General features: G+C 43.8%; 1 protein-coding gene across 2 annotated transcripts; it reads right to left on the reverse strand.

Annotated features, from left to right (window-relative positions):
- Positions 1-76: 76 nt before the first annotated feature.
- Positions 77-13,105, reverse strand: CRTAM (cytotoxic and regulatory T cell molecule). Of its 2 annotated transcripts, XM_048968506.1 has the most exons (12): positions 12,817-13,105; positions 9,963-10,109; positions 8,021-8,173; positions 7,685-7,816; positions 5,154-5,324; positions 4,880-4,951; positions 4,649-4,714; positions 3,491-3,559; positions 2,891-2,992; positions 2,344-2,490; positions 1,925-2,008; positions 77-1,479 (listed from the first exon to the last, which is right to left on the reverse strand). In XM_048968506.1, exons 1-12 carry the CDS (start codon positions 12,863-12,865, stop codon positions 1,349-1,351), a joined length of 1,323 nt encoding a protein of 440 aa, XP_048824463.1. In that variant the 5' UTR covers positions 12,866-13,105; the 3' UTR covers positions 77-1,348. The 2 variants fall into 2 exon arrangements, with proteins under 2 accessions (XP_048824463.1, XP_048824464.1); XM_048968507.1 differs by lacking the exon at positions 3,491-3,559.
- Positions 13,106-13,972: the final 867 nt, after the last annotated feature.

Genomic DNA, 13,972 nt, shown 5'->3' on the forward strand with positions numbered 1-13,972 from the left:
GCGCGCGGGCGCGGGAACGCGGGGCGCTGAGGGGCGCTGAGGGGCGCAGCCGAAGGGCGGGCTGTGCTTCCTCCCTGTGCACAGATTGCCGTTTTTTCAGGACGTTTCATAGTGCAAAGCAAACATTTGATGTTGGTGCTTGTTCCTGGCCTGGGCTCTGCACGGTGAGCTGCCAGGTAGATCTGTGTTTGTATACAAAATGCTTCCCCTCCCCAGGTCCAAAATTACAGAATCATAGAATGGCCTGGGTTGTAAAAGGACCACAATGATCATTTAATTCCAACCCCCTGCTATGTGCAGGGTCACCAACCAGCAGCCCAGGCTGCCCAGATCCACATCCAGCCTGGCCTTGAATGCCTGCAGGGATGGGGCATCCACAGCCTCCTGAAATGAAGTAATGTTTTCATTTTTTGCACATAAAAATGAAATATTTCTAGCAGTCGCTTCAAGGGCATTTACTTAATTTGATATCCAAGACCAGTTTGCAGAATAAAGTCTGGCGAGGAATGACCATCCCTAATGAGAAGAATAAACACAGCTTTGTCCTGTAGAACATTCCCTTTATTTCAGGAGCCTGGTTGTGCCTTACAGAACCACAGCACGAGGCTCCTGCAGAAGAAGAGCTCCTGCTGACAGCACTGTGTTGGTCTGCAGAGGGAATGTCCTGCTGCTTCTCACACCTTTCCCGCCACACGCAAATGCATTCACCCCTGGGTTGCAGAGTCCCACCGTGTGGTTCCTCTTCTCCTTTGTCATCTCAAGATTTCCATAGAAGACAGCCATGTTGTTTTTAAATGCCTCTGGCATCAGGATGTTTGGGTAAATACAGCTGGGTGCCCAGGTTTGGTTGTCAGAATGAGATGTTAGAAGTACCGATTGGTTTCCATCACCCAAAGTTTCCTGGTCAGTCCTGTGCTTACAGGGAAGGTGGCAGAAGTGGTGCTGACTGTCTGCATATCCTTTGTCCCTTGGGACTAATTGCAGATTTCTTTGCCAGGACCTTAATAGCAATTAGGGTGGATTGAGGACCTGTATTTCTGGCAGTGATTGATTATCATGAAATCATAAAGGTTGGAAAGGATCATTAAAATCACATAGTCCAGCTGTGAATTAAATCCTTTGAGGACTGAGCTAAGTCAGTCTTCATATGTATGAACAGATATCTAGGAGCACTGTCCCTATCTACCAACCTTCAGATGAAAACAATCTAAATTGCCTTTGGGATTTCAGGCAACTGTTTGTATGTCTGCTCCCTGAAATCCTACTGATTTGTGAATGCTGAAACATAAATGCCAGAAAACAGTGGTGTTTCTGTACATTTTATAGGCTTGCCAGGAGGATCCCTTTGCTATACATCTGTTTCTTTTCCACATGCAAACTGTTCCTCAGGTATTGTAGTGTTTTTCTCACTTGGATTCTTCTGTGTTGCTTCCACATATCCTTCTGTTACATATTGCACGTTGGACTTCTGATTGACAACTGAAAGACAAACACATATTTATTACTGATTTTATAAAGGGGGAAGCACCTGCATGAAATATATATTAATGATAGTGTTATAGAATGATGAAACACCCAGGATATTCAGGACTGTTTAACAATAGTTAAGTACCACTGATGATGTTTTGAACAGCATTCTATCACATTAAATTTAGATAAAACCACTGGGATTATCTAGTCAAAACTATTCAATAAAAAGGCAATAATTTGAATTTTGTACAGCTCTGTGTCACCCTTGCTGAAGCTGCAAGCTCTGTAGTAGGCCTCAGGATAGGAAAGGCTTAATTTTGCAATATTCCAGTTCACAGTGTGCAATTTGGAAGTGTCTCTGTGCAGTAAGGTGGGCAGCAATCTGCTTCTGCAGTGGTCAGCAGCAACACTTTATCTGGTAGAGATCAACTTATGTTGGTTTGAAACTTTTTACCTTGTCTGCTCTTCTCATGGCCTGGGCTTTCTTCGTTAGATCTGGATTTATAACTCTCCAAGGTCTGGTCTGAAGTATCATTTTCTGTGCAAAAATCAAATATGATTAAGATTTTCCCATGACTCTTCCTCACTCTCTTCCTTGAATATAAAAATCCTAGTCTTTTGAGGGCAGAAAATGAAGATGCAGTAATTCTGGTCAGTCACGAGGGATGTGCTTAAGAGAAGAAAATATAGTTGAGTCATGTAGGGTGAAGCTTGATGTGAGGCCATTGATTACAGGGGAATCCTCAGCAGCTGTTTGCAACAAGTCACAGCTACTGTCTGTAGACAGCTGTTTAAGACAGGGGAGCTGTGTCTTATCTCAGCTGTTCAGCCCCTCTGAAATACAGCAGGTACTCAAACAGTGCCATCACTCACCTCTCTTCCAAACTCCATGAGCTTTCTTCAGCTTCCATGTAAAAAGCACTACAATGATGAGCAGCACGACAATGAGAACTGCCACCAGGAGTGGCAGCAGGAGATCCTTCTTCTTCTTACTCATGCCTTCAGATTTCACATCTTGCTCTGTAAAAGAGGCAGATGTATGCTTGGGTTGTTGCTTCTTGAGAGTTTCTAGTTATTAAAACAAGAATGATGTATCCTGGACCAGGCTGGATCAGCATGGTGGGAGAGCAGAATACACCTTGTTGGGCTCAGTTTTAAGACACAAGCTCAGTTGTTTTTCTAGTTGTATGAAAAACTAATTGAAGTTCTCAGACTTAGCCCTAGCACAACAAATGGTAACATTCAGCTTTTTTCTAGATGGTAAAATGGTTGCATTTCTGTGGTCTCTCCCCAAGACTGCAAGTCAGTATTAATTTAGTGTACTGATGCTAGCTTTGGAGGTCAGGAAGAATCAGCTGGGTGTTAGGAAGCTTGCTGCATGTTTGGAAGCTGTCTCTGAAGAGTATTTAGGAGTTCTTACCAGAGGTGCTGTTGGAAATCAGAGTTACGTTTTTACTTGGGAAGGAGGCTTCTGTCCTGAAAAGTTGCTCTGTGACTGTGGCATTGAGTGCTGTTTCAGTGCCTGGAGAGATGGAAAGGAGAATGGTATTTCTAAGAAGGGCTAAGGGATGCTTGAAAATCCTGTGTTTTTCCAACAGGTTTGAAGTCCAGAACACCTGATAATGTAGCAGAAGGAGACTTCTGGAGCTCTTAACTCAAAAACTCCATGCTCATTTCCTTAACACAGTATTTCTTTTCAATATAAATACTACATAAGCTTTATGAACAGAAAATCCTCAGAGTATCTTACTCAATAATTCTCATTTACAGACAAACTAAAAGGAGGGTGAGCTTTGACTTCATTATTTTTTTGAACTTTTCCTCTCCTTTACTTTGCTTTGCCTGATTGCAAATACAAGAATAGGCAGCTATTTTTTTCCTTAAAGCAGATATTTTCTTGTATTCCTATCTAAGATTAACTTTTGCTGTCTTTATAGCTTTCAGAAGTGTGATCACCCAGCGTGAGAGAATGGCTGCCCTGGGGACATGAGCACAGCATCTGTGCTGTGATGTAACGTACTGTTAGGGATGTGGTGAGCAGAGGTACCAGACAGCTCTCCTGCTGCAGCTGATGTCGTTGCTCCGGGCCCTGCAGAAACAAGGGAGGTGGGTTCTGACTTCCTTACACATGTAGGCAATATCTTTTGGTATGATTAACTTTGATTTGTGGAACTGAAATGGTAACGCATGCTGTGTCTGCCAGAGCTTTACATTCATTTCCTTCCTTACCAGGTACATAAACACACTGTTCTGTAAGATTCATGCTCCCTCTTACTACTCATAGAATTGTTTATCAACAGGATGCAGCCAGGCTGTGAAGTTTGTAACCATAGACATAGCACTTTTAAACAAATACAAAGAGTTCTTTCTAAAACAATTGACTTTTCACTGCTTGCTCTGTAACACTAAGCAGATGTGGGTGCTGCTTTGGAGGGTTTGCGTCGAGCAACTTCTGCGGTGCAGCTCTTCGTTTTCCTCTTAGAAACAGTTCTCCTGTAGAATAGCTTCAGTTTTCAGCCGTCTGTATGCACTGATAATCTTTGTTGCACAGTGCCACCTAGTGCAACCATGCAGAGAAATCTCAGCTCTCACCATGCCTTTCTGACACTCCAGGAGAGGCAATCTGTCTGCTGCCAACGGGAATGTAATTGTGCTGCATCTGATGGGAGAGAGCTCGCCTGCTTTTACGGCTGTGAAATGGAGGGCTTCCCTCACAAGCGAGAAATGCTGCTTTTCTGAGTCATATGTTTGTGTGTAAGATGGCGTATAGTGCTGTTCTCTAGTGTTTCTGCCTTGGTTTGATAAATGAGTGCAGCTAAGTCTAAACTTACAAGTAAATGTGAGAGCTGGTTGGAGGTTTTACTGGGCTGTTGTCAATGCTGTGCTGCTAAATAATGCTAAATGGATTCTCTGGTACTGCAGAAGGGATAGTTGGTTTTTCAGATCCTGGAGGAAAACCCCTCAAACACATGATAAAAATCAGAAGTCACGCTTTGCCACTGAGCCCAGTCCATGGAAATGAAACCTGCTGCGGTATTCTTTGTGTTCTGGGCTGCTTGAGTCCCCTATCTTGAACTGTGGTTAGATTTATAGTCCTTCCTTTCCACCTTTGGTTCCCCTGCCTTCTGAATATATTTAACACCATAAAATGTGTAAAAAATGAAAGTAAAACTCATACCATTATGTTGTGGGTAGGTTGGAGGGAAGTCTGTATTGCTGTTCAGATCTGACTCTGGTGTGGTCACTGGGGAAAAAACCAAAGTTCTTAATGCTGTGCAAAATATTCCTCAGTGTTAACAGCAACTTCTGCAGTCCAACCTCTACACAGAGACACTGCACAGTATTTCTTTGTGATAGATCTTATGGTTATCTGATCTGTGTAAAAAAAGGCCAAGCAGTTGGTGCCTACCTGTAGGCTGCACATACTCGGAGACATACGTATCCACCTCTAGCGTAGTTGAGTCAGGGGTTGTGTTTGTCACTGAAAAACAACAGTGGGTTTTTAGGTATGTAGAAAAAGAAAAATAACTCACATAAAACCTTAGTTTGGAGCTCCACTTTTGCCCCAGTAGGCAAAACAAATTCCACACACGAGGTGGTAGACCACGTGTTTCAGTTTTGCATGACTTTCTCTACCTGAGTGCTCAAATGCAATAATTACTGTTCAAAGAGTGCTGTAGCACCTGTCCTGGCAACGTCCTCGAACTGGAAAGGCGCTGTCAGCTTCCCTCCTCTCAGTGCTTTGTGGTGAACGAGGCAGCTGGCTGTTGAGTTGGGCCCATATGCCAGGACTGTGAGGATGCTGGTTGTGGTCCATTTCTTCCCATTGGCTTCTAATGTGTGCCTGGTGTCACCTACACAGCCGTGTAAAAAACAACATTGAAGTGCTTTCTAGTCAAGAGCAATTTAATGCAAAACCTTCCAGGCACAATCTGCATTACTTCACTCTGTTAAAATAGTGCATGATTACTATGCACAAGTGGTTATTCTGTGGGGAAATTCCCCTGCTGCTGGGCTCATGCAGTCTGTAGGACTGCAGTGGGATGTCCCAACACCCAGCAGCACTTCTTGGCCTTACTGGACAGAATAAATCACCTACTTGTGGCTGTGGCCCTGATGCATAAGGACCTGCTGGTTTGCAGCATGGTTGATGTCTAAAAAAGACCCTCCTTTTGTTGGGAGAGGTGAAACACAAAGATAAATCACCATGGCATAATGAATTAAAGAGAGCTATGTGACATGTCTGGCGTAGATCTCAGTCCTCCAGGTGTACTGACTTCTACTCATTTATATTGTATGGGATGATAAAGATGTATTTCATGTGACACAAAGAGACAAGTTTAAATTGCTCTGGTGGACTTTTTTTTTTTCAGATGTTTACCTTAAATGCCCACAGTGGTACAATAATGTTAACTGTCTGCTTCTATGATAGAGGGTTTCTGGACAAAAAACCTAATGCTTTCTCTTTATCTGTACTGTGGTAACTTCTTTATTTCTTAAATGAGAGAAATTCTTTCTTTCCACATTAGCCTCTATGGATAATTTGTTGTATCACATGGACACAATGACTGGTATTTCTTAGCCCTCTTTTCTATCCCCCATAGGGTCAGATGAGAATTCAGAAGGATTTCAGAGTGTTTTTGCTAGAAAGGAAATAATCTTTAATTGTCAGCAACAGCTCAGTAATTACAGCTGGTATGCCCCTGCTGTGCCCTGGTGGAACTGAGGCCCTGCCAGTAATTAAAATTTATTAGCTATTTTCTGATTAGTATAAATATTTGCAGTGACTGATTCAAGCTGAGCACAGGATGGAGTTGGGTGTGGGGAGAAAAGTGTTTCTGCTCAAAGAAAAGTCACCTGCAAAAAGGGAAAAGCACATGCAGAAAGCTTGAGACACCCCAAATTAGAAGAGTTATTTTTCCATTCAAACACGAATTTGCATCAGCCACAAACAAGCTAGATGGTGAATCAGCACTTCTTCATGCAAATATCCCTTCATCTGAAACCACCTCTAAGTTAAACCAATGAAACAAATACAGTATAGCTCTTTGATGTTTAATTTCCCAGCTGCTTGCAGGACATGAGGCTGAAGGCCAGGTAGTTCTCATTGGTCTGATAGGTCCTAATGTCTTACTGGTGTTTGTGTTACAAGTCTCAAGATGCAAGTAGGACATGAAGGTAAGTGTAGTCTTTTATCGAACTAAATGGAAAGATGCTTAGTTGGCTGTGTATGTTGTGGAGGTTATCTGGTGTCTGTGTGGTGTGTTAGGCTGTTATAGGTTCTAGATTTCAACAGCTTTTCTTTCTTTTTTTCCCCCTCTCTCTAGTCTTGATTTCTAGCTTTATTCAGGCCAGCAGGCTTTTCTGTTTCTAATTTGAACTCTGTACTGTGGGGAAAATCTTTTATGCTAAACTATGATAATATTGCTTAATGATAGAAAATACAAATGAGTTTGTTAACATGCAAAAGAAAATACATTTGTACCTAGGGGTGTTTTCCTCACAGGTTGGTAGTGAGGTGCATTTCCTCTCCAGTGTGCAACAGTTACAGCTAATAAGGTAGTAGCTATTGGATCACAGCCTTCAAAGCAGCTGTTTCTATTGTACACAAGTTAAATTCAGCTACCTATTATCCACTACTCTCATCTGTGTTCACCTAGATGTGTGCAGGTCTGTAGCTGTTGCAGGGGGTTGTGAGCTGTGTGTTTTTTAAGCTCTGTTTTTGCTTCTGCTAGTGACTTACCTGCCTCTGAACAGGTTAATGAGAAAAGAGCAACTGATGTGGGTATGAGCTGCTCAGCACGGCTGAGGAAAGCCTGTACCAGTCACAAAATGGAAGCAGTTATAATGGTTTTATTATCTGACTTTGTGTTTGGGCTTTGCAAATTGTGCCTTCGGAGTTTTGGTTTCATTTCATGTCAGTGGAATTTCACTCCGGATTCTCAGTGGATTTTGGTGCCAAGTTCTGCCATTCTTGCACTGAGTACAAGCACATCAGGTGAGCCTTCTCCCCTGCACAGACCCCACTATTTGGTGCTGACTTTCCTCCTAACCTGTACCACCAAGGCCTGAGTTGTATAAAATGAAGAGGATGAGCAGGAGTCTCATCTGGTGATGTTTCCCCCTTCAGTACTTTTAAATGTGAACACTTGGATAAGTAAGACTAATAAATAAGGCTGATAAATAGAAATTGTTATATTGCCTTAGCACTTACCGGGAAGCTGTATTCCATTATCCAACAGCCAGGTAACCTGGGGCTGTGGTTTACACCCTTGGGTATAGCAAGATAATGTAATGCTTCCTTCTGCGTCTCGGGATACTTGCAGTACAGGCTTAGAAGGAGCAGCTGCAGGAGGAAGGTTTAGAATCAGTTGCAGTAAGTATTATTTGGTTTTATGAGCAGCTGCACGTGCAGTGTTATTTGGGAGGGCTGAGCTGAGACTGGGACTGTGCTCAGTACTGTACAATTGTATGCAAAAAGGCAATCCTGGAGTTGAGGAGCTGGCTTTGTTATTCCATTCCTGTAGAATAGAGCAGGAAGAGAACTCACCTAACACCTCAACAGTTGTCATCTTGCTTTTGAACGGTGTGCTGTAGTAGAAGCATTTATATATGCCTTCATCATGCACCGTTACGTTAGAGAGTCTGACAGACAGTTCATCCTCCGAATAACGGGTAAGTTTGTACCTTGGATCTTTTAAGGCTGTAAGGAAAATAAAACTCAGCATGTTATGTGTGATGGCACATACAAGGATAATCAAAGCAGTGATGAGTGAGATTGGATTTGTCTACTGCATTTTTTTGTTTGTTTGCTCCTCAGCATTTGACATAACTGAGCAGTTCTAGTGTGAAGCGTTCCTAGCTGGTGCTGCACTAGCACAGAGACAGCAGTTAAATGATGAAGGTGAAGGGTACAAGCCCTGCCAATAGGGAAAACAGCATAAATATATATATATATGTATATTTCACTTTTAAAACCTATTGTGATGTTCATTTTGGCAAGTGAAAGGTGAACCGCTCTCCATCCTTTAGAGCTGCCTCCTAGCCATTGCACAGCCAGGGAGTCTTAGTCCTGCGTTGTCAGGTCTTATGGTAACTGGGGTCTTGAAATCTTCAGACAGATAAATACAAGCAAACATTGGGGTGAGGATACAATATATAGTCAGAACAATATGGCTCATGAATAAAGAACAAAGAGCAAAGATGCGTGATGAACTTTCCCTTCCTCATTCCCTATTTCTCAAGACTTACTCTTGCTTTGAAAAAATCACTTCCCCTCTTTGGGTGTATGTTATGGTGTGTAAATGAACATCACGGTCAGCATATACTTCTTCATTAATGGTTTATTAATTGGCTGTTTCTCTTGCTCTATCCTTACTTAATTAGCTAGATGAAACTGTCTATGAGACGACTGCGCTCTGCTGTGCAGTCCCATTTTTCTGTCTAGGTTTTCTTGCCTTTGCTTTGTTCCTCCTGTGGGAGTCTTGGGGACAAGCCAGCAAGTCATGTGGGATACTGAAACTGGGGATGGGAATCAGTCATTAGAGATAAAAAGATCTCAAAAACTATCTTTCTTTATGTTTAATGGTTTAGGTGAGGTCTTTTGAAAATACAGAGCTGGGAGAATATCACAGTTGTGCTGTAATTCATGGTAGTGGTGAAATATAAAATGTAAGGGTTGTAGACAACGAGAGCGGAAGAAACTGCTTCACAAAGTGGGTTTTGGGGAACCAGTGGGACAAAAGTTCACAGTGGTGATTCTGAATAAAAACTGAAAATGTCCATGCATAACTTGGTTCCTCTCTAAAGAAGGACTATTTTGTTTGGTATTGTAAGAGGACTTTGCAAATTCTTTGCAAACTCCTATCTTTGTGGATGTTGTATCATGCATCTTGCTGAGGGATGGTCAAGGATATTGATGCTATGGGCAGAATCATCAGGTTTAAGACAGATACTGTTTTGTCTGCTTGAGCTACACTCTAATGCTATAGGTACTCACAGATCTGTTCCTTCCCTGACCTTAATAAATTGCTGTGTCAGCTCAGCAAAACTTCAAGCAGAGAAAGGTGAGAGATAGGGAATGGAAGGGAAGCCAGCAGTAGTATTTCTGGCTCTGTCAACACGTGCTAGAAACCATTGCTTATTTTCTAAACATTTCCCCTTGATACACTAAATGCAGCACTGTTGATGAGAAGAAGAGTGCCCAGAGCTTTCAGGCAGGTCTGCTCCTGTCTGTCTGAGGCAGCAGTGGGTGTTGTGCTAATCTGTTGGTGCTGGTGGTGAACGTGGTTCATCGCTAAAAGCTCTGCTGCCAGACCACTCTTGTGGGGGTTTCCATTTCATTGGCATCTGCCAGAAAGGGGCTGGATGTCAAACCACCCCCAGCAGCGGCTGGGTGAGTCAGAGCTGCTCTGTGCCGGGGCTGGAAAACCCAGTGCTGGCTGACCCTTCTGCTCTGCATGGAAACTTCTGCACTGGGGTTTCACACTTACCCCAACGATTGTCAAGGAAAATGGTAAACCCACGGGGGTTTAGCCACTGCCTGATGGCTCTGCTGTCACCGCTGAGGGTACAGCGGAGGTTCAGGTCCTCTCCTTCCTGTAGGGTTATGGTTTCACTGCCAGCTCCTGGAAAATCCCCTGCCACAGAGAAGGGGGAAAAGAAGACCCATTATAATGTGATGTGAAGTAAGGTGTCCATGTTTTACATGAAGCAATAAGTCAGCTTTCCTTTTCTCAAGAGCGTAAAGGTGAGGAAACTTGTCTGTACGATTGTACTGATTGAATTAATTCACAATCCTCAGATAGGTCACCACAATCACTAGGCAGGACCTGTACCAGCAGTCTGTTGCCTCTGTCTGCCAGCAGAGCCAGATGTAGTCGCTACATGCTATTCCACGAGTCAATGAAGAATTGATAGCACGCCCCTTAATGCATGTGTGCTCCCCATATGAATCAGCTTTTGCATTCCTTATTCTTTTCTGGAGCTGTTGAACCTAATTGGCAAGTGGGTGAACTGAGTGGGAGCTGTGAATGGTTGACAGCTCTGAGAATGAGGCTTTTTTTCTGCAGGAAAGGTAATGCTGCAGCTGCTTTGAAGGCAGGATGCACAAACCTGGTCTGGCATGGGTTACTGAAATGAAATTTCACTCACTCCTCCCAGTTCATTTTAGAGAGGAGCTCTGGAATGTGTTTTTCTCAGCTTATTCACAGATACATAATACACTTTGAAAACATTTGATGACCCGGAATGAATTGCTTTCTCCAGAGATAGCATGCCCTGGAGAAATGGCTGAGATCGGTGCCCTGGTCAGAGTTAAGAAAATAGGCAGTAAGATGGTTTTATTTTTCATTCCTGTTTTAATCTTATTTGTCAGGTAGCTGTCTGCTGTGAGTTCCTACTGCACACATGAGCACTGTGGTCTGGGGAAGTGAATCCCCCTGGGCTTCAGGAAAGCTTTTCATTTTCTTAAAAACATTTTAAAATGTAACAACTACGAAGCCATTTTAGGGCGTTCTTATTGGACCTGATCTTTGATGCTGAAAGCAGTTTCTCAGGTTGTTTCGCAGGGTGCGTGCAAGCTGTGAGAGTTTGCAAAAGGGAGATGGCCTTGCAGGGGTTCCATTTGTGAAGGCCTGTGTCACCAGCAGCGTGCTGGTAAAGGAGCACAAAGGGCCTCGTGTGTGGTTTTCCACAGTGCTTTTCTATATTTTGCACAGTGGCTGCGTAGTGGCTCTTTCCTGTTGCTAGCAGCAATGTGGGGTCTTTCAAGTTGCACCTTTTGAGGTTAGAGAGCAAGAAAAAATGGGGGAGGTTGCTTGCTCTTATTTAAAGAAGAAATGAGCAACCCCCAGAATGGAGCATGCATGTAATTTCCATTGGAGACTATGGCTTCATGCAGACCATGGCTCCCACGTCAAATTTCTCTCCCCTTATGGGGCAGTTTGCATGTCTTCAAGCCACTATGCTCTCTGCAGTGCAATCGCTGTGGGGCAGGGGATGCTCCTGTGCCAGATCCAAAAGCCAGGTTTTTATTCCATGTGGATCCCAATTGTCTTGAGTACCTGGAAAAATGTCTGCCATCAGGTGTGGCAATGCATCCATCCACCTTAGCAAGACAGGCCAGCAGTTTCTTGCTAGAAATTGCACAGTGCATCAGAGTGCAATGGTACATGCCTCTGCTGTTATTTTAGCCAGCAGAAAATACATGCACTATTGCAGATGAACACTAACTCAGTCATTTCAGTTATCTTTAACACTGTCGCCTATAGGGACATCCTGTTCAACCAGTTATTTCTGACCTGTGGCTGCCGATGTATGAATTGAAGTCTGAGCTTCTTGAGGTGCTGCGACAGACAGCTGAGAGCAGCGAGCGGGGCTCAGCGGGTGCAAAGCTGTCGTACAGCAGGCTCTGGAAGTGCTGGGGAAGAGGGGCTGTGCACCCAGAAAGAGGGTGCTGCTGGTTTGCAGCAAGCTGAAAGGGCATGGCAAGCACTATTTCAGCTGGAGTGTGACTGGCAGATTCTCAAGGCCCAAGTTCTGTTAAACATAATCAATGGTAATAAAATATCCCGAGTGTGCTGTGTTTAAAAAATGCTTTGTTGCTGTTTAGACAGACTGGATGTGGCCTCTGTAATAATGTCTTTGTGTGTGAGATTATTACTGTAGTATCAGCAATAGCACTGCTACAGTTTCTGCTTTAGCATTTAAGAAGGGAGAGACTATTAGGCGAGCACCAGAGCTGTCATTCAGAGAATCCTGAGCTGTAGAAAGCTGTTTTGTCTCTTTCCTCACTGAAATCTTGAAATCTTTCCATATTTGACATGATCAAATGTGAACCTCATGCACTCTCCCATGTATGAAAGAGATGAGAAAGGTAGGGATAAGATGCATCCTTGAGTTAGAGTGAAGAGGCTGAGCATTTAAAGTGCTATTCTTTTTCAGAGTACTTTGTGAGTGCTTTCTAAATTACTCTGACTTATTATGTTAGCCTCTTTTTACAAAAATATGTGAGCAAGTGCATGTACAAATATCCAAGCCATGGAAAGTAAGCTGTAATCTGCTGCTCATGTTTAAGGGAGACTCCTTCAATTTCCTATCCTGAGCATGCTGCCAGCTGCTGGGGAGATGAGTTGGTCTCACTGATCCTGGGTTTAGGAATGAACTGGAACTCAGCACCCTGTCTGCTCCACAGCTTTGGAAGCTGGGTGACAACACAACGCTGTCAGTATGAAAACAACGGCAGCAAAGCTGTGTTGTGTGCAGTGCTCTACATATGGCTCTGCAGATGGAGTTCTCCAGGCTGGGTCCCTTAAGAAGAAAGAAAGGTAGAAGTGCATTGCTTACCTTGCAGCAGGAGCAGAGCTGCGACATGCAGCACAGTGGTGAAAGTCATGTTGTGGTGGTGGCGTGGACTATCTGCAGACTTCCTCTCCCTGTCGGGTCCCTTTTCAGCACAGTGGGAGCAGATTTACCATGACTTCATCTCTGCCGGGATCTCTGCCTCCTCTCCTTTTTTTCTGCAGTTCCTTTTTCATGTTTCCTATGTGCTGATGACTGCTAAGAAACCAGTGACCTCATGGGTCCCTAAGTGAAACCGGTGGGTGACAGGAGTGGGGGCACCTCACCCTGCACCATTCAGCTCCATCTCATCAGCACCCATGCAGGGGAGAGGGGAGGAGCTGTGGCTTAGGGTGAAGATTGAAAGAAACACTGGCCTGGGTTAACCTGCTGCAGCTATCCTGTAGGGACACTGTGCAAGGTTTAACTCCAGTGGATGGGCAGGCCCCCAGCAAGGCAGAGCATCTTTGGTGGGTACTGCTATAGTGCAACCATCGCAGGGTTGCTTGAAAACTCAGTTTGAATCTCTGGAAAGACAGTCTTGCTCTGCTTGCAGGAATGCTGACAAACAAGCAAGGTCATTTGCTGTGTGGTTTGTGGCTGCATGAGGAGCAAAGAGCATCGGTGAAGTGCCAGCAGGACACACGGATCACTGCTGAGCAGAGACATGGGGCAGGGCTGAATGCATTAAGGGCATCCAGGGGAGCAGTGGGTTTCCCAAGTCCCCTTGTTCCTTCTCAGGCAAGCTGGGGCATAGCAGAGCTCTCTTTGTCTCCTAAGTGTGTGATGTGCAGGAAGAGCATGAGATTCACCCAAGCCTGCTGTAGGCAGAGCTCCTTTCTGTGAAGCACTCATGTGTGCTGCCTTCCAGCAAGGTTGCAGCACGTCTTCCTTTGGCAGCTTTCTGCAGCTGCCCAACGCTTTTGCAAATGGTAAGTACTGTCAAAATGAGCTGTCTTTAATAAGATATGAATCTTGTAAGATATAAAATCATTCTGTGTTTGCAGGACATGGGTTTGAGCAAGCTGAACAAACTGGTTAATTAGAAATACATCATGCATTTCATTTTTAATTTATTAGAACCTACTTCCATTAAATTTTCAGGTGTGTGCAAGCGTTGCTCTGTTGGCATACGCTTGATAAAAGCTGTGGCTTTAACCTT

The sequence above is a fragment of the Lagopus muta genome, chromosome 22 (assembly GCF_023343835.1).
Source record: "Lagopus muta isolate bLagMut1 chromosome 22, bLagMut1 primary, whole genome shotgun sequence".
NCBI lineage: Eukaryota > Metazoa > Chordata > Aves > Galliformes > Phasianidae > Lagopus > Lagopus muta.